The sequence below is a fragment of the Phodopus roborovskii genome, unplaced genomic scaffold, assembly GCF_943737965.1.
Source record: "Phodopus roborovskii unplaced genomic scaffold, PHOROB, whole genome shotgun sequence".
Taxonomy (NCBI): Eukaryota; Metazoa; Chordata; class Mammalia; order Rodentia; family Cricetidae; genus Phodopus; species Phodopus roborovskii.
Genome location: NW_026126407.1, coordinates 50,422,206 through 50,446,073, shown reverse-complemented (window position 1 = coordinate 50,446,073; position 23,868 = coordinate 50,422,206). Strand labels below are relative to the sequence as shown.

Sequence of the window (23,868 nt, the reverse complement as noted above, 5' to 3'; positions counted from 1 at the left end):
TTAAGAGGGCAAATATCATCTATGTTCTTATTACAATTAAAATTTGAGAAGAAAAATATAAAGAAAATAAAATATTTCTTAAAATGTAAGTAACTCTGCTAGAGAAAGGTAAGTCATTGCATATCTGTCAACAACCTGATGACCTGAGTTTGGTTCTCAGGAATTCATATAAAGGGAAGGAAAAAGAACCTATCACAAAGTTGTCCTCTGACCTCAACATGTGTTCCACTGCAAACACACACACACACACACACACACACACACACACACACCTTAAATCCACAAGTAACTTTCTTAAAGCTGAAGATACTTGTCAGAACTAGCAGACTTACTTCCACTCTTGAGCAGCCGCTTTTCCTCTTCCTTTAGCTTATTCTGCATTAGACGGAGAGTATTTTCAGCTTCCTGTGGAGGAGCAAGACCAGACTGAGAATGATGACCTTTGGTGGATGATCTGATTCTACACCACTGTGTGAATACTGCAGTGCTTGTCATACAGGACAACAACAACAACAGAGACTTTAGGAGGTTGCTTAAGTGGGTTGGAGACATGGCTCAGTGGTTTATGGCACTGGCAGCTCTTCCAGAGGACCCTGGTTCAATTCCCTGTACCCACATAGTGGCTTGCAACCATCTATAACACCAATGTAGAGAATCGAATGTCCTATTTTGGTCTCTGAGGGCACTGCACATGGTGCACAGATATACATGCAGGAAAAATACCAATACAGAAAACAGGCATTCATAATCTTTTTAAAAAATTTACCTAAGTAACCTATGAGGTCCACACACCTGTGCACTTTCTCTGCCAACTACCCAGCAGCCTGTAGGAATGGCCTAGGCATTTGATGCTCTAGCCCCATACTCTCTTCCTACTATCACTAGAACTCTGAAAGAAATGAGTGACAACAGAAGTTCACTAGGTGTGACTACAAGGGTAGTGGAAACAGGAAATGTGTCTAACACAGACAGGCACAGCTCTCTGCTCAGAACAAAATAAAGCAGAGCTGTCTCCATGTTTCTGCTGTACTGAGTCACCACTCCAATCGAAAAATGTTAATGGCAGATCATGATGGCAAGATAGCAAAGAAATACTGGTCTTAGTTCCTGGTGTATGGCCAGAAGGAAGCAAAATGTTAAGTAAGTTGTCAAATGGAGCCCCGATTAAGCTGGGCTTAATGTATGTTATAGTCCCTGCATTTAGGAGGCTGAAGCAAGAGGTTGGGCTGAACAACAAAGCAAGACACACCCATTATGCAAATATTGACTCTGCCTCAATGAACAAGGCAGAAAGGGAAGATGCCAGATGTACACTTCTGACCTCCATATGCACATGCACCCACACACATGTGAAAATGCACATAACACACAAACATGTACAAGTGCTAAACACCAATAAAACTAAAAACCTTACTTTTAAATTTTGTTTAGTATTGTAAGCATTAAAAAGTGCCCTTGTATTGGGCATGGAAAAGGGCAAAGCAAACACAGGCCTTCCAGGTTACTTCACAGGTTACAGTTGACCCATATCCACTTCTCACTGCCCAAACCCTGATAACACATCAAATACTCAACAACCAAGAATCCATGCTGTGTAGTCAGCAAGGCAGAGGAGCCACTCTAGTGGCTTATAGACCTGCATTCTCACACCATGATATATACAAACTGATGTGTCTCAAAGTATAGAGTAACCCCAGAAAGACTTACTTCAAACCTCTCCTGCTCCATTCGGTGATGATCCTCAAGTTGCTGCTCCAGGTAAGCCAAGTTCCGGAATTTCTCTAGATAAATGTCATACTGCTTTTGCAATTCTTCCTCAATCTTCTCATATTCATCCATAAAGGCTGGCCTAAAGTGAGCAAGTGAAATAAAGAATAAGTTAGTCAATCTACAGTAGTTCGAAATTTGTATTTAAGTTCCAACTTCCATCATTATTAAACCTCTGATTATATAAGGTCCCCACTCTGATAATTGCTTAAAAGTAATTTGCCTATTCTCCTCTCTACCCACCAAATGAAGTTATGTTTTTACCCATGGTTTCTTTATAACCCCTCCCCACCAAAAAATAGGAAGATTAAGTAAAATGCTACTTATAAACCACCAACTACATGCATTGCATGCAATACATATTCTCTCTCTCTCTCTTTTAAGATAGGATCTCATGTAGCCTAGGTTGTTCTTGAACTGGTGAATTCCTTTTCAGGTTCCTGAGTCTTGGGATTTTACATGTGTGCCACCATGTAAGCCCTTTCCAGACTTCCCTAAATTAGCTATAGACAGGAGTGTGTGTGTGTGTGTGTATGTGTGTGTGTGTGCGCGCATTTTTTGAGACAGGGTTTTACTATCTCACTCCAACTAGTCTGGAATTCTCTATATAGACCAGGCTGGCCTTGAACTCACAAAGATCTATCTGTCTTCCAAGCACTGGTATTAGAGACATATGTCATTACACCCAGCCAGGAATATATTTTTTTAAAAAAAAAATTAAAAAGTAAATCTATTAGCAAGTAGTTTTGTGGATTTCAGTTCAATGGATCACAGGGTCCAAAAGGGTTAACATAGTCATGTGCCATACGCATCTCTGAAAATCAATGTTATTTATTTATTTGTTTGTTTGTTTATTTATTTTTGAGGTAGGGTTTCTCTGTATAGCTTTGACTACCCTGGAACTTGTTCTGTATATTAGGCTGTGCTCAAACTCACAGAGATCTGCCTACCTCTGCCTTCTGAGTGTTGTGATTAAAGATGTGTACCACCACTGCCCAGCTCAAAATCAGTAAATTAAACATATGTGTTATCTTTGCTGGTATAATACAAAACAGTCTTCCTGATGGGGGATATCCTTCTGTATACTGTGAATATATGTTTCTTTTATTGGTTGATGAATAAAGCTGTTTTGGCCAATGGACAGGCAGGATGGATAGGTGGGGCTACCAGACAAGGAGAATGCTGGGAAGAGGAAAGCAGAGAATGAGTTGTAATGGGGTGCCATGTAGCTGCTGGGAAGATAGGATGCCTGGGCATTATCTGGTAAGCCAAGGCCACATCGAGATACATAGATTAATAGAAATGGGTTAATAATTAAAAGCTAGCCAATAAGAAGCCTGAGCCATTGGCCCAACAGTTTATAGTTAATATAAGCCCCTGTGTGTTTATTTGGGACTAAAGAGTTGCAGGACCAGGTGAGACAGAAACTTCCATCAACATCTTCCAAACAGGTAAAGAGGCTACGGCAAATGAGAGCTGTTTTAAAACAAAATAAAATTCAAAACCTGTGAAAAAATGCTATTTCAACTGGTTGACTACATTTTCTTTTTTCCTATTAGCATTAATTTTACCATCCCTTTCTCCTTTCCTTTCCTCCCTGCTCCTCCCAAGTGCCAGGATTATAGGCATAAAATATCATGCCTGATTTTGTTATTGATCTTAATGGGAAAACTCTGCTCTTAAAAACTATGAGGGGCTGGAGAGATGTCTTAGCAATTAAGGGCACTGGCTGATTTTCCAAAGGATAAGAGATCAGTTCCCACCACCCACTTAGCAGCTTAGAACTCCAGTTCAATGGGATCTAGTACCTTCTTCTGGGTTCCACATGCACCAGGTGCGCACATGGTACACAGGAATACATGTAGGTAGACCATCCCTGCATATAGATATTTGTTTGTTTGTTTGTTTGTTTGTTTTGGTGTTTTGAGACAGGGGTTCTCTGTGTAATAGCCCTGGTTGTCCTGGAACTTGCTTTGTAGACCAGGCTGACCTCAAACTCACTGAGATCCACTTGCCTCTGCCTCCTGAGTCCTGGGATTAAAGACATGTGCCACTACCACCCGGCTATAAATTTTTAAAAATGATTTAGCTGTAGAGGAATGTGGCTATAGTCCCATCTCCTCTAGTGGCTGAGATGCTAAGACATAAGGGTCCCTTTAGCCCAGGAGCTGGGAGACTGAAACTTCCTGAAAAATTCAAGGTATATCCTGAAGGCTTTGGACACCACCTTCCACCTGAGCTGAGTATATTCTCTTCTCAAATTTAAGTTCCCCTGACTACATCAAAGCCTGGGCTTGGGTTAAGCTCTTGGTACCAATGTCCTGATGGGAATGTTGGATGCCAGCAATCAAGTAAGGCACAAACTTGTGGACACACCCTTTGTCCTACACATCCCTCCAAACTCTTTGGGCCACTTTAATTTGGCAATTTCACTGAAATATCAGTTCTGGCTGCTGAGCTTGCTTGTCCATGGTATTAAGAGAGTACATACCAAAAATATGGAACACTTCATGAATTGGTGAATCATCCTTGTGCAGGGGCCATGCTAATTCTATTTAGTATATGTGCTGCTGAAGCAAACACCTAAAACAATTTTTAAAATAACCCAAGAAATAGGGAATGTAGTGGTTTGAATAAGAATGACCCCCATAACTCACATATTTGCATACGTGGTCCCTAGTTGGTAAGATTGCTTGGAAAGGATTAGAAGTTATGGCCTAGCTGGAGAAGGTGTGCCAGGGGCAAGCTTTGAGGTTTCAAAAGACTTGTTCTATTTCTCCTGCTTGTAGATTAAGATGTGAATTCTTAGTTGTTTCTGCTTCCATGACTTTGTTCCATCACAGACTCTAACCTCTGAAGCCATAAGATCAGCTAAATGCTTTCTTTCATAAGTTACCTTGGTCCTGGTAACTTTTGTCACAGCAATAGAAAATAACTTAAGACAGAGGATAAAACAGAGATGGAAAGAGAACATTAATCTTTTAAACTAGAATAAAGCAACTTACCTATTAAAAAGGGCTTGCAGGGTATAGTGGTGGTGCATGCCTTTAGTTCCAGCACTTGGATGGCAAAGGCAGACAGATCAATGTGAGTATGAGGCTAGCCTAGACTATATAATGAGTTCCAGGACACCCAGAGATACATAGTGAGATCCTGTTTTGAAAAACCAACCAAACAGACATCATTTAGGGCTTAACTAGAATTAATTATGCTTTAGAGATGACTTTGCTAGTGAATCCAAGGAGTCTCATGGCAGTGACTTCAGCAGAGGAAAGAGCAAGGCCCTGGCACGAATGGGAGGACCCTGGGTGCCTTCTGTTTGCCAATGCTCACTCCCAAATTGTGGAAAGAAAAGCAAAAACTACTGAGGCCAACGGGGGAAGATATAAACCAAGTAAAGAGAAGAGCACAAGGCAAATATGAGGAATGCATGAAAGGTTCCACTGACACAGGCAATGTTCTGGGCCACCGTTGCACTTCTCTATTTCCTGGGACTGTTTTCCAGAGTCAAAATCATAAGAAAGATAAATTGGTAACTGGTGAGGAATTGTCAAATTGAAAAGTCTAAAATCTATTCAAACCAAAAGATGGACGTGTATTGTTTCAATAATTTATGACAAGATTTTAGAAGGGCAAGCCTGGTATAAGTCATCATTTGCATTTATTTTGTCTCATGTTCAAAGAGACCACAAAAACTTTGAAGAGAACTCCTGAGTTAAGTCATGTTGCAGACATATTGAAAGCAGTGCAGAGAGCGAGCCAGTGTAGCAGTCTGCTTTTAGGACAGGCAGCAAAGAAACTGTGACATGGGGTCTCGGTGCATAAGACTGCATTTTGATGCTTGAACAGCTAATGCCACTTACGTTCGTTCAACCTTATTTCCACCTTTCACAGACACTGGCTACTCACTCTACCTGACACTCTGTAGGGTCTGCAGTCGCTTCCGATTTCTTTCCAGTTCTAATTTTCTCTTTTCAATTTTGGCTTCTAAGTTAGCTTCATCAGAGGCCACATTATTGAGCAGGTCTTTAGTCTTCTGAACCTGTGCCTACATTGAATAGGAAATAGTGAGATAAAGTGCCAGGGGGTGGGGATGGAGATGGGGGGGGGGAGCTGTCACCTGACTCTGGGCACAGAACTCCTTAATACTTTGGGCAAAGCAACATCACACAAACCGTACATTAAAACACAAATCATAAAACACAACATACAACAAAACACTACCCCTCCCCTATTGCAATTTATCTAAAAAACTATTTCCAGAGACAGGAGTGAAAGAAGGATGACAGATAGAAAAAATTACCATTCTTTTCAAGAAAAGTGGATGCTTCTGTTCATGGAAAGAAGAGTGTCCTAATAAAGACAGAGAGGTCTAGGATCTGTAGCCAGCCTGCTTGGTTAGGAGTGGGCACTGATCAATTTGCAACTTGCACTGTCAGCCTGCCTTAATACACACACACACACACACACACACACACACACACGGTTGGCTTAGGAGGGGACCAACACACACACACACACACACACACACACACACACGGTTGGCTTAGGAGGGGACCAAAAACAAAACTCTCATGGACTAGCCTAAGCACTGTCTGTTTTGATGGACAAAGAAGATTCCTTTTCCTTCTATGGTAAAGTAACTCAACCAAAAACTAAAAATAAGTGAAGAAACTGCTTTATTAGTAAAGTCAGTGCAGAAGCAATTAGCCATTCTGGTGAGATGCAGCTTTGGAAAAGGGTCTAGATTCTGGGCTGCTGGCATAAAGGGGTCAAAGACCACTGGCTATATACACAAGCATTCCTATCTTTTTAAGTTTGAGTGAAGTGAGCACGGCGACAATAAATGTGTTGGTTTCATATTTACACTATGAGAAGCTGGGTGTTGGGAGCCTCATGGTGCAGAGCACTGAGTGAACCCCACAGGAGTTGGAAGCACAGCCTGGGTGTGTATGAACCAGGTCTGACTGCCCAACCCTGCATGAAGTTCTTGACAGCAGGGTGGGATTCCATTCTGGTACTCTGCACATACACCATGCCATAAAGGTTTCCTGGCTGTTTACACGTAGGTCTCTGCAAACCATGGGATCCACAAAGAAGCCATAAGACTAGACACTCTCTAAGAATCTCAAAGACAGGGCATCTTTTGAAAATATAATTATTGCCAGTGAATATATGGCTTCTTTTTTCCCCTTTGGTGTAAGTAAACTAATCGTTTCTGTGGAATTTTTTTTTGTGTGTGTGCCTAGGGATTAGTCTCAAAACCCTGGCATAGCTAGACAAGCATGCTATCACTGAGCTGCACCTCCAGCTCAGCTCACTCTTTCTCAGTTTCTTCCTTTAAAAATCACTACAGAGCCAGGCACAATGGTGCATGTATTTACTCTTAACCCTCAGAAGGTAAGGACAGGCAGATCTCTCAGTTTGAGACTAGATTGGTCTACATAGTGAGTTCCAGGCCATACAGAGCTACATAATGAAACCCTGTCTTAAAAGAAAATAACAATGACAAACAAACAAAACCCAAGTGACAGGAGCAAACACTCATACACACAAAATTTTAAAAAGCAAAAAAAAAAAATTCATTTATTGCAAATGCATTAAATATTCCAATACAAATGTAAATTTATTCCAATAGGAAGGTGGGCCTTATTCAACAACTCTTTTTTTTAAGATTAAAGAAAAATTATGCACATTGTATATGTGTATGTCTATGAACATGTGAGTGCGGTGCCCACAGAAACCAGAACAGAAAAGCATCAGATATCCTGGAGGTGGAGTTTCAGGTAGTTTTGAGTTGCCATGTGGGTGCTGGGAACTGAATTTGGGTCTCTTAACTGCAGGGCCATCTCTCCAGTACCCTCAATCAGCAACCTTACTGATAATGACTATTTTCTGATTCAAGGTCATATTGCAGCTTAGGGAATTTATCTGAGCTTTTAGTCTTTTATCTATCTGTTCCTCATGTAAGAAACAAACATTTGCCGATTTCTGAAATAACTGGCCTATACTCCATGATCCTGTCTGAGCACTGTACTGTTGTTTTGCCCTTTGCTTTTAGAATTACCAAGCATCAGAGGTAAAGACTTTATGACAATTCGGAGCTCATAAGAGCTGCCCAGGACCAGCTTTTAACATTCAGTGCTGATAGCATGTTTGGTCATGTTCACTTGATTCAGAATGCTGGCATGCACAAAATATGGCTATTTATAGATTTTTAAGTCATACCTTTCAAGAAAAGATAGACTATAATATAAAGCATTTTCCCCTGACCTAGGTGAGAGGAAACTGCCAGTGACTGATGTTCATTCACCTCCAATCCCTTTGGATTTCCTATTAAGTACATGAAAACCAGACATGAGCACAGCACATGGCCATCATACCATCTCAGGCTCATTCCTGTCTTCCTGCTTGCACTTGGGAAGTTATCCACAGCAGACAGGAACCAACATGGCAGTCTGCTGTCATGTTTCTGTGGTGTTCTACAGTCATATGTGCTCTTCAGCTTTCCTTGGATTTCAAGACCCTACTTTTTGGAAAGCATCAGCCAGTCATTTGATAGAATGCTTCCAGTCTAATATATTCAGGTTAAGCATCTTTGGCAGGAGTACCACAGAAAACGCTTTATGCTATGAGGTGCCATAATTTCAAATTATTTAATTATGATGCTTCACTTACTCACTTTATTGTGGGGTGATGCTAGGTTTCTACTTAAGAACTTACTCTTTTTCTCTTTGTAATAGTAAGTATTGTAAAGCACTCTGGAGACAGAGGAAGGCAGATCTCTGAAAGTCTGAGGTCAGCCTGGTCTACAGAGCAGGTTCCAGGGCAGCCAGAACTATACAGAGAAACCCTGTCTCCAAACAACAACAACAACAACAAAATATTGTACTGGTAGCTTCCTTGAAGTGCTATTTAATTTGAGAATTGATTGTTTCCTATTTCACTGATCTATACTATAAACGATTGTAATTCATTTATGTTGATGTGTAAACAGTCGCTGGTTTAGTCAGGGGAAGCCCATCAAGTTGGCACTATGTCTCTTCTGCAGACTCTTTATAATCTTTGAACACCTCTCTTCCTCCTGGCACAATAATCAGCTCTGGAATAAGCCATTTTTCCTGGGTTCTCTGGCTCCCATTAGTGGAGAATGGTATTTAAAGGCCAAGATCCAGGTGCTAGGTTTAGCCAGAGCTTAGCAAAGTGTGATGGTAGATATATACATATATAAACACATGATGCATCTACAGGTGTATGCATCTCTAACAAAACTTAACTGACCGTGAGTGAGTGGGAAAAGATGGTGAGTATTCATTGTTGGAGAGTGCAGCTTAGAATGAAGGGCTGCAATTAGCTCAGTGGTAAAGTACTTGTCTGGTATATACAAGGCCCTGAGTTCAAAACCCTTCTCTACATAGAGACAAAAAGAAAGCCTGGAAATCATTTAAATGCCCAGCAGTAAGGAGTTGGCTGAATAAAATAGGATAATATTCTCCAAAATATTGAAATAGGACTATTTAATTACTTTAAAAGTGGTGAATTTTCTGATCTGTAGTAGACATTGTGCCACTAGGCCCTCCCTTAACCTAGAGGCAGAAGGGAGGGACTAGTCCCTACTCCAAATGACAGATTTTGTTGACCCCTCCTGGAAGGCATCACCCTACCTGTGGAATGTGGGGGGGGGTGGGATGTAAGAGTGGAAGAGAAGGAGGGAGGGAGAGAGGGAGGAGGGAGGGAAGGAGAGAGGGAGAGGGAACTGGGATCGATACATAAAATAAGAAAAAAAAGTGAATTTTTAACAACTTGAGAAACTACTTTTACTTCTGAAGGGAGTAGTAACTATAATATAGAAATCCTAAAATAGTCTCTAACTATTCCCTAAAATATCTCTTGTTTCTAGGCTCCTCTTTTTCTGATACACAGAGAAAATACTTTTTTGAGTCCCAGGTGTAAAAACAACAAATAATAGCAATATAATCTTACCAAGATATCTTTTATTGCAATTCTCATCACTTTTTCAGTCTCATTTATTTCTAGAGGTCTAGCAATGGCTTCTGTTCTCAGTTCCTAGGAGAGATAAAATAACTTACACAGTTTGCAGTGAAGAGTTCAGTTTTTAATTTCTATTAGCTGCCATTTTTTTTTTTTTCCTTGAGAGCCCTGTTGTTTCCTAAGACATGCTTGAATGTGAATCTCCCCATCCTCAGACTCCAAACTGCTGGATTTCAGATGTTCACCTTCATGTCCACTAATGACCCCCCCCCAAAACGTGTGACATATATATTATACTAATTCTCCAATGTTTAACACAGTGGTAGAGACTATGGCTCACCAAATATGAGGCCTGGAATTCAATCTCTGACATCATAAGAAAATAAAAAGCAAAATTTTATACTAGTGTATATCTCTGTACAAAATATCTCTTGTCATAACCTTCTATAAATATCCTCCAATGCCTACGTGGGCTCTCCTCATATTTAAAGTCTTCATTTTTAGCTCAAGACTCTGTGTGCCCCCAACTCAAATGGCAAACATGAAATTAATATCCATTACCTTTACTCCTAAATTTGCTTCTGTTTAGATGACCCACCCCATAAAAATTAACCACTGTTAAAGCTATCTGTTTATCATTATCCCCTAGAGCTAAGCTTCCACTTCTGCTTGTGCCTAGAGTAGGAATGGAGGTTAGGTTCCACAATGAAATGGCAGAACAGTGGGGGAGCAATGAAGGCTGACACATTTGAGAGAGGGTAAGGAAATGAAGTGTGTTTAAAGTTAAAAAAAAAAAAAAAAAGTTAGACTGAGAACGAGTGCTTTAAACACCTTCAGTGTGCACACATAAGGACTCCATAATGCTTTTCTTCTAAATCCAGTGCTTCCCAAACTGCTGTTTTGTTGAACCTGATGCTGACTTGTATTAAATTAGCCTGGGCATGGGGTTTGTGTTCAATGTTCAGCCAGGCTTGGGAACCGTGCTTGAACAGCTGTTTTCAATGGAACAGATGGAGAATGTTGCATGACTGGCACTGGACAGCAGGCCAAGTTTAATAGCAACATCTTCCTCTGACTACCTGGAAGTGCTACTTAGATCACTGGCCACACACTTTTGTTATAATCACCTGGGGAACATCTGAAACTCCTAATGCCCAGGTCATATCCCGTGACAGTGATACCAGCAGGAAAGCTGGGGAAGTCTGTGGGGGGGCAGTGAGTACTAGGAGCCAGGGAGTAAGAGTTACACCATTGGAGCAATGCAGAGAAGAGGTACAAGGAAGAAAGTCACAGCTTCACACCGTATATTTGCCAGTCCTGACCTAGAAGCTAAAGATATTCGCAATCACTGCATGGAAAAGGGGAAGTAGACATAAAGTCCCACTCCTAACCAAGGAGATATTTGCAATTGATAGCTACTAGGAGAAGGAAAATCAGTTTTCTTCAGTGAAATGACACTGTGTATTAACCATGCTCCAGGGCAAGCCTCGTGCTCATAAATAGTTGGCCAACACAAACGGACTCTATGCATTTTGTTTTATTTTGGTTGTCTTTTGTATTTTAGAGAGGGGAAAAAACCATGAAGTTGGGTATGTAAAGGAAAGGAGATCTGGGAGAAGTTGGAGGAGGGGAAGGAATATGATTAAAATATACTGTATGAAAAAATATTTTTAATTAAAAAGATTAAAATCTGTGGGCCAGCGTCCATTAGAATCAGGAAAAGGTTCATATCCTATACCAGTTTCCCATACATTAATCCACTCAATCAGATACAGTTGAGTAAAGATTGGAAGAATTATAAGCAAGGGAAAACTCATTCCAAAACTGAACACTACTTACCCTCAGCTCAATCTCTTTGCCCAGCAGGTCATATAGAGATGCTCCTTTGGCAGTAATTTCAGAAGCAAGCTGTCTGGCTGCCTTCAAGTCTGCAATCTGGAAGGAAAATTGCAAATGCAGAACTTCATTTTTCAACAGGCATTCAGCTCACTCTCTGGACCTCCATCACTTCCTTCAGACAGGTATATAACTACAGAGCACATGTTTCTGCAGCCCTATTTACTGCTGTAGAACACAGCTCCTAGGACGCTAACTTAGGGAACACTAAGCTCAAATGGGATCAATTTCAGGACATCTGGTCTCTCAGAAAGCCAAATGTGAAGTCAAACTAAATTCACAACTAGGCAGTATAAGCAACAGAAAGCTGACATGCCTCTAATTGGTCTCTAACAGAATGACCAAAGGGGCAACCTGAGAGACATTCTTCTGCAGCATCCAAGGCCAGAGCCTTAGCCTTCCCTCCACAAAGCTGCTATGTTGGAATTATTGCCTTGTGAATAAAGTGGCTGTTTCTTGTAAATTTCTTGCTTTAGCTTATCCTCTTCTGTTACAAACTTGGGATCTATTTCCCACAGTTCAGCACTATTAGATCATTTATTGGGCACAATTTCCCCTATGCATTTGGGGTATATTGATAACATCAAATTTAGGATTTTAAACTATTACCAAAATAATACAATGTTGTTACTAGGCCATGTAGCCAGGTGTATGACTTATTGAGCCACGGTAAATAGTGCAGAGTAACCTAATTGCAGTACTAGTGACAATAATTAACTCTTGGCACAGATTCCTAACCTCCGTTTTATGGCCATTGTTCAAACTTCTCTTTCTTTGGTAGGGGTACAGGCTGGACAGAAAAATGTATCTTAAGATTTAAAATGCTTTTAATGTCACTGTGCTTTGGCAAATGCTGCATGGGCTCCTCTGTCCCTTGTCCCTGACACTTACACTGAGGACACATTTGTAAACAGACAAATCTCCAGTCCAAGAAAGCCCGGCATTTATGACCACCAACCACAAAATGTTTAAGATGTTTTATACACTCAAAAGTACAGGATATAACACACACTTTCCTTATTTCTCTTATTAGTTTGGTCCTATACGGCTACCTCTATAGATAGCAGAAGAGACTTCTCCTTTTAAGCTGCCGTTTGCAGCCCACTAGTTAGGGAAAGAAAGTACTCTTTCCTCACATTTGGAATGACTGCACCGTGAGCTGCTGGGATGACTCTGTTTCTTACCATTTACTTAAATGGTAAATGGTATGTGGCCTTCAGATGGAGACCTGCAAGATTCCATAGGTCTTTATAATCTGGGGAGAGCAAAGAGCAAGAGCAGAAGCTGGGGCAGAACCTGGCTGAAATTAGTAAACATAGAAAAATGAAGAAGAAAAAGAATGTAGCAGAGAATTAAAACTGGGATCAGAATTGAGACAGAGAATTAGAGCCTAGAAATTATAGATAGTTAGGACAGAAGAATGAGGAGAGAGACAGAAGAAAAAAGGTAGGACAATAAAGAGATGCTGAAGGGAAGTTTCCTGTGAGCTGACTGTTTCCTTTACCCTTAGACATTTCTCTCAACTTCTGTAGAACATTAGCTGGACCCTGAAGGGGTCTGAGGGGCTTGTGCCCCCAAAGACCCCATTTCCCATCTGAGCCTTGGGCTGAGAACCTCTTTAGTTGTCTCTGATGAGGCCTTTTTATGGCAAGATGTGAGAAAACTCTGTAGATAGCTTTCCCACCCTTATATGGTAACCTAGTAGTTTTCCACTTTGTTGTTTTTTGTTCTTATTTGTTTAAGACAGGGTTTCTCTGTGTATCCCTGGCTGTCTGGAACTCACTCTGTAGGTCAGGCTGGCCTCTTATTCAGAGAGATCCACCTGCCTCTGCCTCTGCCTCTGCCTCTGCCTCAGAATTGAAGGCCTGCAACATTACTACCTGGCTTAGTTTTCCATTCTTGACCTTTTCCCCATCTCAGGTCTGTGGAATTTCTAGAGCCTTTTTCTGGGGACTCTGGTCCTAAATGGACTGGTGTCCATTCCATGGGCAGAGAGGAAATGAGCAGTTGCTATTTCCCCTAGTCTGAAGTCTCCATATATCAGCACGGTAAGTGAATAATAACAAGTTAGCTCTCTTTGGCTTGTTACTTCTATAAGCTGCTCAGTGGGCGGGCAGCTCAACACTAAGTGAGTCCCACCAGGCCTTACCTTTTCTGAGATGGGGACTTTCTAATTCCCAAGACTGGCTTAAACTCTTGGCTCAAGGGGCCTTCCAGTCTCAGCCTCCTGAGCAGCTGAGAATGCAGGCGCATGCCATCTTGTTTGGCTGAGAGGAAATCCAAAGCCTATACAACTCTGCTGAAAACCCCATTGCCTACCTCAGAGTAAAAGTCAAAGGCTTTCTTGAAGCCAGAGGATTTGCTATATTTCCTCTTAGCCTCCACCAGAGGGCTTCTGCTCTTTTTTCTCAAATATCCAAAGTACACTTTCATCTTGGGACACTAGTCCCCATTCCACACTTTCATGGCCTATTCCTTCTTGGCAGAAGTGAGAGGGAAGGGATCATTACCTTCCCCTGGAGGCCCCACTGCTGGCCCTGTGTAGGACAGCCCTGCCCCTCACACACTCCATTCCCACACTGCTCTGCTCTTCTCCAGGGCACTGGCTGCATCGGACCTTCCACAACTTTATCATTGTTGTTTACACTCTGCTTCCTCCAACTGAACAACAGGAACTAGAATTTTGTCCTCTTTGTTTATACCTGTATCCCCAGTGCTTGAAAATGGTCTGATAAAATTAGGCTTTAAAACAATTGGATTTATTGTGACTTTGATTTCATCTCCACAATAATGAGAACAAACTGTTATCATAGACTAGATAGATGCCCTGAGTCCACTGCCAAAGAAAGGGGTGCTGCAAGTCAGACGTATTCTATGCCAATTTGAGGAACGTTTGAACATTCCCTAGACACAGACTTCACCATCCTTACCTTAGAGCCAAGATCAAACTTGAATTTGCTGATATCTTCCTCTCCTACTTTAGAACCTTCCATGCCTTTGGTCTTCATGGCATTATAAAGAACGGATGTGACCTTCAACAGCTCTTTCACAGCATACCCATCTGCCTGATAAAGCTTCTTAGTGTTGAGTTTTATATGTGCCTTTGTGGCCTGTTTTGAGACAAACACATTTCTGTTTTGTTTTCTTCAGACAGGATCTTATTATGTAACCCAGGCTGGCCTGAAACTCACTATGCAGCTGTTTAGGGTAGATTCAAACTCAATTCTCCCATCTTAGACTTCTAAGCACTGGAATTACAATGTGCCCTACCATAACCTGCTCCAAAATTTAAGGCCCTTTTCATGTTGTGTCCAAATCCCATGTAGGTGCTTTGAAAATGCCTGTGCCAGCAACTGATACAAGTCAGTGATTAAGGATAAAACACAGTGTAAGTATTTCACATTGTGATAAAGAGCAACCTGGGAAAAGACCAAAACTACAAATGCATGTATGTTTGACCCAGTAATTCCAATTCTAAGAACTAACTCTAAGCATAAACTTACAGACAGAATGAAATGCACAGGCTATTCATAAAAGAACTGTTTCAAACAGCAAATGTTATAAACTACCTAAATAACTATACATAATTGTAGGATATTTATGTAAGCAATATTAACTCAAGTGTAAGGAAGAAAATTCTATATGCATTTGAAAAGTTCTTCAAAATATACTACTAAGAAAGCAAGATGCTACATAGCACGTATAACGGGGAATATATATGTATATCATTACCATTTGCATATAATTAACATGTAAGTAATATCAATATATCTATGTATTTTGATTGTTTGAATATGCATAAACAAACTCTGGGCTCAGTTTTAAATAGTGGTTATTATGATTGGAACTCAGCCCAAAGCAGACATGGCAGAAAGTCATTTTATTCTGTATATGTTCATGATCTAAAAAATTTTGAACTATAAAACATATTACTCATCCAAAAATAAACAAATAAAGCTATACAAGCAATGAATCAACAAACAAACATTGGTGACATGGCTCCACAGAGATCTGGCAGTGGGTGGGTTTAGAAAGTGTACATGATGCTAAATTAAAAACAGTATGGAGTAGGATTCATCTTTTTCCAATTTATTTGACAATTCTATAAAATGACTGAACTAACCATGAACTGGGCAATTGCCTTAATGAAGAAAACGCGGTCTTGTTCTGTCTCAATGTCAGAAGGGATGTCAGTCTGTGGCTCATATCTGTCAGAAAGAACAAGCATACATATGCCTTTAATCCCAGCACTCGGGAGGCAGAGGCAGGTGGATCTCTGTGAGTTCAAGGCCAGCCTGGTTTACAGAATGAGTTCCAGAACAGGCTCTAAAGCAATACAGAGAAACCCAACAAAAATAAAAAAAAAAAAAAGAAAAGAAAAGAAAAGAAAAGAAAGGAAGGAAGAAAAGAAAAAGAAAAGGAAAGTAAAGGGAAAGAACAAGCATGAGCCAATCCAAGAGAAAGTCCCTTAAAGTCATGTGTGGAGGTGCACCCCTATAATCTCAGAGTCAGGTTGTAGGGGTACCAGCCTGGTCCATATAGTGAAACCCTAACTAAAATATAACAAAGCCACCAAACAAACAAAACAAAAAAGGTAAATTAATGGGAAACTACGTGATTGAGTATTGCTAATACAAGGTTTTCCAGGCCCCATCCAAGGCAATACAATTAAGCAAAATCTTTAAGAATGAGGCTAAGTGACAGAACACACGATGGCTCAGTGGGTAAACAGGTTTACCACCAAGCCTAGAAATCAGAGTTCAGTCTCCAGGACTTACACAGAGGAGAACTAACCAGTTCTCTAACCTCCTCTTGCATGCTGTGGCTACCATGAACCCAAACACATACATATATTTACCCATGCTTAGCAGGTAAAGGGATTTGCTGTATAAGCCTAGAAACCCAAGTTCAAATGTCAGAACCTGTATAAAGATGGAAGGAGAGAATCAACTCAACAGCCTTGTCCTCTGCCTCCACCTTAGACATGTGTGCCATGATACAAGTGTGGAGATAAATAAGTAATAAAGTATAAACAAACCAAATATGGGACTCAGATTACAAACTAAATCCATCTCAAACTTCCAATTTTTATGGAAATAACCAAGATTTTGACTCAGGCTGGTAGCCCTTGGCCCAAGATAGACACGAGGGCTAAACAATTCACTCTAAGAAGTGCCAGAGTTGTTGAAATTACTTGTTTACTGAGAATTGACTGTGACTCTCAGCATGTATTTGTATAGTCTGAAAGATAAGAATAGTTTTTACATTTTAGAAGCAAAGCAAAGGGGCTGGAGAGGTGGCTTTGAGGTTTAAGAGCATATACTGTTCTTCCAGAGGACCTGCATTCAGTTCCTAGCACCAATGTCAGATGGGTTACAACTGCCTGTAGCTACAGAATAATCAACAGACATCTCATGTAGACTTAATTTTATGTGTAACAAAACACAATATTTACTCTGTGGTTCTTAACACAAAAGGTTGCCAATCCTAATCATAAGGCTTTTTAACACAATGAAAAGTATATTATTTCCTGTTTTAGTTTTAATTATGTGTGTAAGCATGTGCACATTAGTCCCTGACATCAGAGGTGTGAGGTCCTCCCAGAGCCGGAGTTGTGAGTCATCCAACATGAGTGCTGAGAATCAAACTCGGGTCCTCCGCAAGAGCAGTATATGCTCCTACCTCAGCCAGCTCTCCAGCCACATCTATAATATTTTTAATGCAGTATATTCTGAGTGTGCAAGCAGGACCCTGTCATTTTGTGGTGAGAAGTGAAGAGGAGCCTGTGCCAGCACTCTAATGAGGATAGTCAATTTCTTCCATGCTCTTTCAACTCTGGTGATTTCTTTTTTCCTTCCGTCCTTCCTTCCTTCCTTCCTTCCTTCCTTCCTTCCTTCCTTTCATTTTTTTTTTTTTTAAATTTGAGAGAGGGTCTCTCCCAATGTAGTCTGGCTGGCCTGGAACTTGATATATAGGCCAGGTTTACCCTGAACTCACAGAGATCTACTTGCACTATCATGTCTGGCAACTGTGGTGAATTTTTACAAGTTACAACTATGTCCATCCTATGTAGATTGAACTATATTCTTCCTTATGCATCACAAAAATTGTCAGTTCCCAGTTAGCTAATGAATGTGACCAATGATTCATGCTGAGACAGGAATAAAATGCATTCTAACCTTTTCACAAGCCACAGAAGCACTTCAGAGACAAGCCCAAAGTTGGGTGAGCGGAAATTTTCCATAGAAATATGTCGTGGGTATCCCAAGGCTCTCATCATCTCTGTGAAATCTGTCCAATATAAAACACAATTTGGTCAGTCTTTGTTAAATGGCAACTCTTTGGAGAGTAGTTAATCTTATTGTCTCTGCTTTCCCTTCTTATTGGGTCTTCCCAACTTAGTGACAGCTCCAGGTACTAAATCCATCAACTCTGTAAGAAGAAAGGCAAGGTTGTGGGGCTGAAATAAGAAGTTACAGCATCTAGTCCATCACCTGAAAGACACCTAAGTTCAATACAGTAAAATTTTTCCCAAGGAAATGGGGCTTAGGGGATATCTGAGACTGTAATTTCTTTCTGATATCTTTTCTATCCCAAATAAAAACTACCTAGCCTCGTTAAACATCACGAGAAAAAAAAAATGCTAATCATTATTTATGGGCAGGCCCAGGGTAGGGTGAAATTCAAGATTATACAGTGTGTGTGTGTGTGTGTGTGTGTGTGTGTGTGTGTGTGTGGTTTTTCCAAGTGAGCATATACGATTTTCATGACATAAATTTCAAAGATCAGTTACTTCATATTCAGAGAAACATTAAGAGAATGGTTGAATTATAATACATTATTTGGATTTAATGTAAAAGCAGACTAGTAAAAGGTAATATTATAAATTGGGGGCACCTGAAAAACAAGTTACACTGCTTGGAAGGAAGCAGACAAAAACAAAAATGACTTAGAAATGAACACACTGCTGGGTGTTGGTGGCACACACCTTTAATCTCATCACTTAGGAGGCAGAGGCAGGAGGATCTCTGGGAGTTCAAAGCCAGCCTCCTCTATAGAGTGAGTTCCAGGACAGCCAGGGCTATATAGAGAAACCCTGTGTCAGAAAAAGAACACAACCAAGCAGAGGCAGTTGGATCTCTGTGGGTTCAAGGCTAATCTGGTTTACAAAGCAAGTTCCAGTATAGCTAAGGCTGTTGTTAAACAGAGAAACGCTGTCTCAAAAAATCAAAACGAGTCCCCATAATATGCTGTGCTCTTGAACATGTTTCCTGGCTGTGCAATGCCTACTCATGTTTCTTGAAGACAGCTATTCAAAACGTCCTGTTGACAATTCCAAATAATCTACTCAGGCAATAAAACAGGGTGGACTGCACTAGATCGTGGGAGAAAAAGATGGTAGAAAACAAGTGGTAGTCTCCCGATCCAGTCAGGCTTTGCCCAAACACTTCCTTACATTAAGCAGAACCTGTCACATTCTCCATTGTTAGATGGGGACAGAGTCTCATACATTACACAGCTATTCAATATTTATTTAGGGTAAACATTCTGAAATGCTCTCCTTGAATACTTTTTCAGTTCACCAAATATTCTCAAACTCCAGAAGACACGATTCACTCCAGGTTGATCCTAGTAGCTGCTACTTTTCTCCAAGTGAGGCAAGATTTTGGGTCACACAGTCCTTCCTGTCACTCTTCCTAACTGTGTGAACCAAAAAGGGTGAAATGTAACAGATGTTCTCCAAAGAGTAGTGGCTAATATAGACATTCCACTTTCCCACTCTCCGGCAAAGTTCTCTCTCCGTATTTGGCTTTCTACCTCCAAAGCTGCTTGTTCTAGCTATTACCTGTCCAAATTACTTTGGCCTCTTGTTGCCTGTTTCCTCATCTCTGGACACAGGGCACAAGAATTGCCTAGGAGTAAACGAAATAATGCCCACAAAGAAAACTGTATGTGACAGATCGTAAAAACAAACAAACAAACAAACAAATCCTCAAAAATGAACAACATCCAACGACAAAAAACTAGGAGCTACAGCCATTCATCCAATCACCTTCTTGGTGTTATTGTTTCTTTCTACAAAGAGTCTAACACAGAAACTTTGCCATTTCTTATGACCTTTCTAATGCGGCTGCGAATGTGGCTGTGACAAACTAAGATAAAATGAAGTAAAATTAAACACATTCAGTTCCTCAGCCGCGAGACACATTCTAAGTGTTCTAGCCACACGCGGCCTGTGACTGACAGAACTTTCCAAAGGTGCTATAAAGTTCTGTCAGGCCTAGCTAGTCTAGGGCTGGGGACCATTGGTCTGACTGAGCCAATGGCTCAGGCAGGGGAGCCCTGAGTTTCTGGGAAGCCCACGGGAAAGCCGGGTGTAGCCTTACTGCGGAGGTCGCGGAAAGACATGGTGCTTTGGGCCCCAAGAGTCCACTGGGGTGCGGCTGCTCGCCTCTTTGGAGTTCGCAGGCCCAGCGCTCGCCGGTCTCTATAGCAACCCGTAGTGCTCTTGGACAGCGTCCGGTCAGGGACAAACAAGACCGGAAGCTATGAGGTGCAGTGCGCGCACGCGCATGGCACTGACCAGCAGGTGGCGCCTCGCACCGTTCATTGAGCTCTTTTGGCTCCGCTCCTGTTGTGACTCTCATTGTCTCATTTCTTTAGAGAGAACTATCACCTTATGTAACCGATTCTCCTTCGTATTTGTAAAAACATAGCCAGACCCCACGGGCGAAGCGGATTAAGTAGCCATAAAATGACGGGAACGAAGGTGTGCTACCCTCGGCAGAATTGGAGAACTGCACCCGGAGGGATTTCATACTCGTACAGGCCGGAAATCAGTTTCCATACCCTTGCGCCAGCAGTTGTCCTGAAACTTCGCTATGTCTAGGGCTGGAGCGGTAGCGCGGGTGTATCATACCCCAGTGTGTGTACCCCAGTGTGTGTTGTGGGGTGGGGGGACAGCCCACGCTCAGCAGGAAATGGTGGCTGCTATGGGGACAGCCACGATAGAGGACTGGGAAGAGAAGAAATGAGCAAAGCCAAGAAGGGTGGGCGAAGAGAAAGGCAAAGACCCAAGATAGGTAGGCACAGGATGTAAAGGTGCCCTTGACCTGGACATTGTAGTGCAGACTAGGAGAAGAAGCTTAAGGACTTAGTGTGTGGAATAGGGCCACACATTTGTGGCTAGCCCAACATAGGTTATAATGCATTTGGACAGAATCATCTTTGCAACAAATGGTTTTGGGACAATGAGAAATCCACAGCAAATAAATGAAACTCCACTATTATCTATATATAATAAAATGGTTCATAAACCTAGATGTAAAACATGGACTAAATTTTTTATAATGAAATCTGAAAGTTTTGTGACTGAGTTGATTCCAAAGTAGTTGTTTTATATTTCCACCATCAAGACAAGTTTCAGTTTGTCCATATGCTTAGGGGAAAAAGGGTGGGGGTCATCTACATACTGCCTAATAACTTGTGAGAAAATGGACAATTACACAAGTGTCACCCAGAACCACCTCCTCAGCATGATTCCAATCCCTCCAGGTTTGTACCCCAAACCCTTTCTCCCAAACACAGATGAGGAAGCTGAGGCCCCCTAAAGATCACCCCATAAAATAACTTTAAATTATGCTAGAGCTATACATTTTTATGTGCCTTGCCCTGAATCTGAGAACCAGTGAATTTATTGTAGGTTTCTAACACCTCCCCTTTCCCTCCTCCCTCCCTGCCCCTGACCTGATAACTTCCTCTCCCAAACTAAGGGATCCAAGAAGATTAGTCTTTACTGTGACATCATAAGAACAGTTGCCTTGGGAGACCTGCAGACCCACCTCCTAGGCAGGGGAGAGCAGGCCCTGCTGCACACAAGGCCTGGCCACTCCTCCCCCATCATACTGGCCCTCCATGGAAGCCTTGGTCTGTGCATTCTCTGAGCTTCGAATAAGAGAAGGTGCCTGGCTGCAGGGAGGAGCAATAGCAGAGATGACACTCTGTCCTAACCTGGGCCCAAGGCTACGGGAGATCCCAGAGACACGCATGCCTGGGAGGGGAGCAATTTCCGACCTAGGCTGTACGACTCTTGTACCCACTTTGCTTATACTGGCTCCAGCATACTCTTTCTAGGATAGAGGGCACAAAAAGGGGCTTGAAGTTCTGAAAGAGCTCAGTGCCTAAGTCCTGAGCTTCTTAAGCTCCTTTGTTAGGGGAGCAGAGAGGAGAAATGAGAATAGACAAGAACTGAGGTTGGATAGCCTAGGGGTGGAGCCTATCATATAAGCTGGTACCTGCATTTTTTACCCAGATACTGGGCCCACTGGCCACCACCCTCCTACTCTCTGTCCTGCAGATGCAGTGAGCTGGGCCCCAGGACGCCCCAGCCACCCTGACACACCACCCAACATCTATGAGGGAGGGCTGGGGGCCCAGCAGCAGCAGGGCCCTGGTGCCCAGGGAAGCAAGCCTAAGAACTTCCGATTGCGTCACCTCAGGAGCCTCGCTCTCTACCTGCCAGGCCACATGCAGCCTGCTGGTCAATGTGGAAGCCACTGGCTAGGCCGGCTCATGGCTGGAGGCAGCCTGCCACGGCCTGAAGGCTTGGCCTGGCCCCTGGACCTGCCACAGGGGACCCTGGGTCCAGGTAACAGCCATTGCTCAACCCTTCTGGAAGCCCAACTGCCCAGGGACAGCCTGGGAAATACAGGTGAGCTCTGTTAAGGACTACAGACATGAGGGAAAGACTCATGGGAACTCAGACGGGCCTCTTCCAGTCCCCAGCCTTTGCCAAGAACTAGGAAAGGACACAGTGGCCAGGACACACTAAAGTAATGTCATGCTCCAGGGGCCATATCTTGTTGAATTTTTCCAGCTGTGTGCCCCACTATTGATTTCGCACCATGGATGTACACTCTGAGTTCTATGAAATATCAGGGGTGGTAGTGTGCAACTGGACCACAGCTGGAGCCTGCTGGGATGAGGGGTGTAAGGCAGAGACAATCTGGGACCAAGGGTCCTGGGTTCCAATCCTCGTTCTGTATTTTGATGGGCCTTGGGCAACTCTCCCTCAGTTCATTTTACAAATGAAGGGTTCATGACATTTTCAGCTTGATCCATGATGTCACTTTTTTCCCCCTACCCCACTAGTTCTGTCAAGGATGTAGCACCAAATTCTTCCATTGTCTTGAAGGTTATAAGGTCCGAGGACACCAAGGTAGGGTTTCAGATTGGGTCCCTGAGTGACTTCTCTTTCCTTTTTCCTCAGCTTCCAGTTCCAGCATGGACCCAGCCAAGGGTGTCCCCTCCCAGTCTGGTCCCCCTGAGGGCTTGGGACTCAGGCCCAAGAGGTCCTGGAGAGCCTTGGAGGAGACCATGTGTCCCTTGTGCAAGAGAACCCGCTCTGGGGCCTTGGAGAGGACATAAGGATCCAAAGTGCCAGGGCTGGGGATAGTAGGGGAAGGATGGCCGAGGAGGAGGAGGCCAGGTTTACTGAGGAAGGGTTCAGTCCCAGCAGCCACCCTCCCACTGAGATGGCCCCCATAGTTGCCCAGCACCAGACCTGGGTTAGTCTGGGGAAAGTATGAGGGAGGGAGGAAGTCGTCCCATGGGGGGGACAGAAGAAATGGAAGCATGCCTGTGCCCTTGCAGCCTGCCCAAACTCCGGTCAGCCACTTGTACCTGGGAGGCCAGGCCGAGCAGAGAATCTGGTTCCTGAGAGACTAGGTAGTCCTCAGGTCTAATCTCAGTAAAAGCCAAGGCCTGCACCTTCTTGTCTATTTGTTATCAAGTCAATCCAGTCAAACCACCCTGCATCCATTCCGGCTTTCCTGGTTACACGGAGAGTCATGAGCCAGGTTCAAGGAAGGTTTGTGGGTGAGGAGATGCTGAACATGGTAGCTCCAGAAGGCAGGCAGGATCTCATTAGGCCTGAACACAGGGCATGACATTCCATGGACAAAGAGATGAAATGTGGATTTGGTTTAAACAGAGAACCAGTAGGCAGGTATGCTGGGCTGGACCTGACACTGCCCCATGGAGGAATTAGATGAATTTATGGCCCCAAAGGAGCCCATCTGCACCACCACTGGCCTTTTTCTACCTGGACTAGACTTCCTGGTACCTGGGTGTTGACAGCCTTTGGTGTTAATATTTGGGACTAGATTGTCTTTTTTGGCCCATTCTGTGCCCTGGAGGATGTTTTGTAGCCTC

At 42.5% G+C, this 23,868-nt stretch overlaps 2 protein-coding genes and 1 pseudogene across 7 annotated transcripts in view; 1 reads left to right on the top strand and 2 right to left on the bottom strand.

The window, feature by feature from the left end:
• Positions 1-20,157, bottom strand: part of Cluap1 (clusterin associated protein 1) — a 30,983-nt gene extending 10,826 nt beyond the window's left edge. For both annotated transcript variants that reach the window (XM_051181302.1, XM_051181303.1), the window contains exons 1-9: positions 20,043-20,157; positions 17,835-17,946; positions 15,779-15,863; positions 14,586-14,765; positions 11,599-11,694; positions 9,751-9,834; positions 5,682-5,815; positions 1,708-1,849; positions 333-405 (exon numbers count right to left, since the gene is read on the bottom strand). In XM_051181302.1, the coding sequence (XP_051037259.1) occupies positions 333-405; positions 1,708-1,849; positions 5,682-5,815; positions 9,751-9,834; positions 11,599-11,694; positions 14,586-14,765; positions 15,779-15,863; positions 17,835-17,946; positions 20,043-20,064 (928 nt within the window). In that variant the 5' untranslated portion in view covers positions 20,065-20,157. The remainder of the gene's footprint in view (positions 1-332; positions 406-1,707; positions 1,850-5,681; positions 5,816-9,750; positions 9,835-11,598; positions 11,695-14,585; positions 14,766-15,778; positions 15,864-17,834; positions 17,947-20,042) is intronic.
• LOC127219920 (uncharacterized) lies at positions 4,260-4,350 on the bottom strand (annotated as a pseudogene).
• A 407-nt stretch (positions 20,158-20,564) lies between the features above and the next one.
• CUNH16orf90 (chromosome unknown C16orf90 homolog) lies at positions 20,565-23,423 on the top strand. 5 transcript variants are annotated; one of them, XM_051181308.1, is made up of 4 exons: positions 20,565-20,581; positions 21,429-21,616; positions 22,013-22,366; positions 22,925-23,423. In XM_051181308.1, exons 2-4 carry the CDS (start codon positions 21,571-21,573, stop codon positions 23,080-23,082), a joined length of 558 nt encoding a protein of 185 aa, XP_051037265.1. In that variant the 5' UTR covers positions 20,565-20,581; positions 21,429-21,570; the 3' UTR covers positions 23,083-23,423. The 5 variants fall into 5 exon arrangements, with proteins under 5 accessions (XP_051037265.1, XP_051037262.1, XP_051037266.1 ...); XM_051181309.1 differs by lacking the exon at positions 20,565-20,581 and adding an exon at positions 20,627-20,738; XM_051181305.1 differs by lacking the exons at positions 20,565-20,581; positions 21,429-21,616 and adding an exon at positions 20,611-20,738.
• The last annotated feature ends 445 nt before the right edge of the window (positions 23,424-23,868 follow it).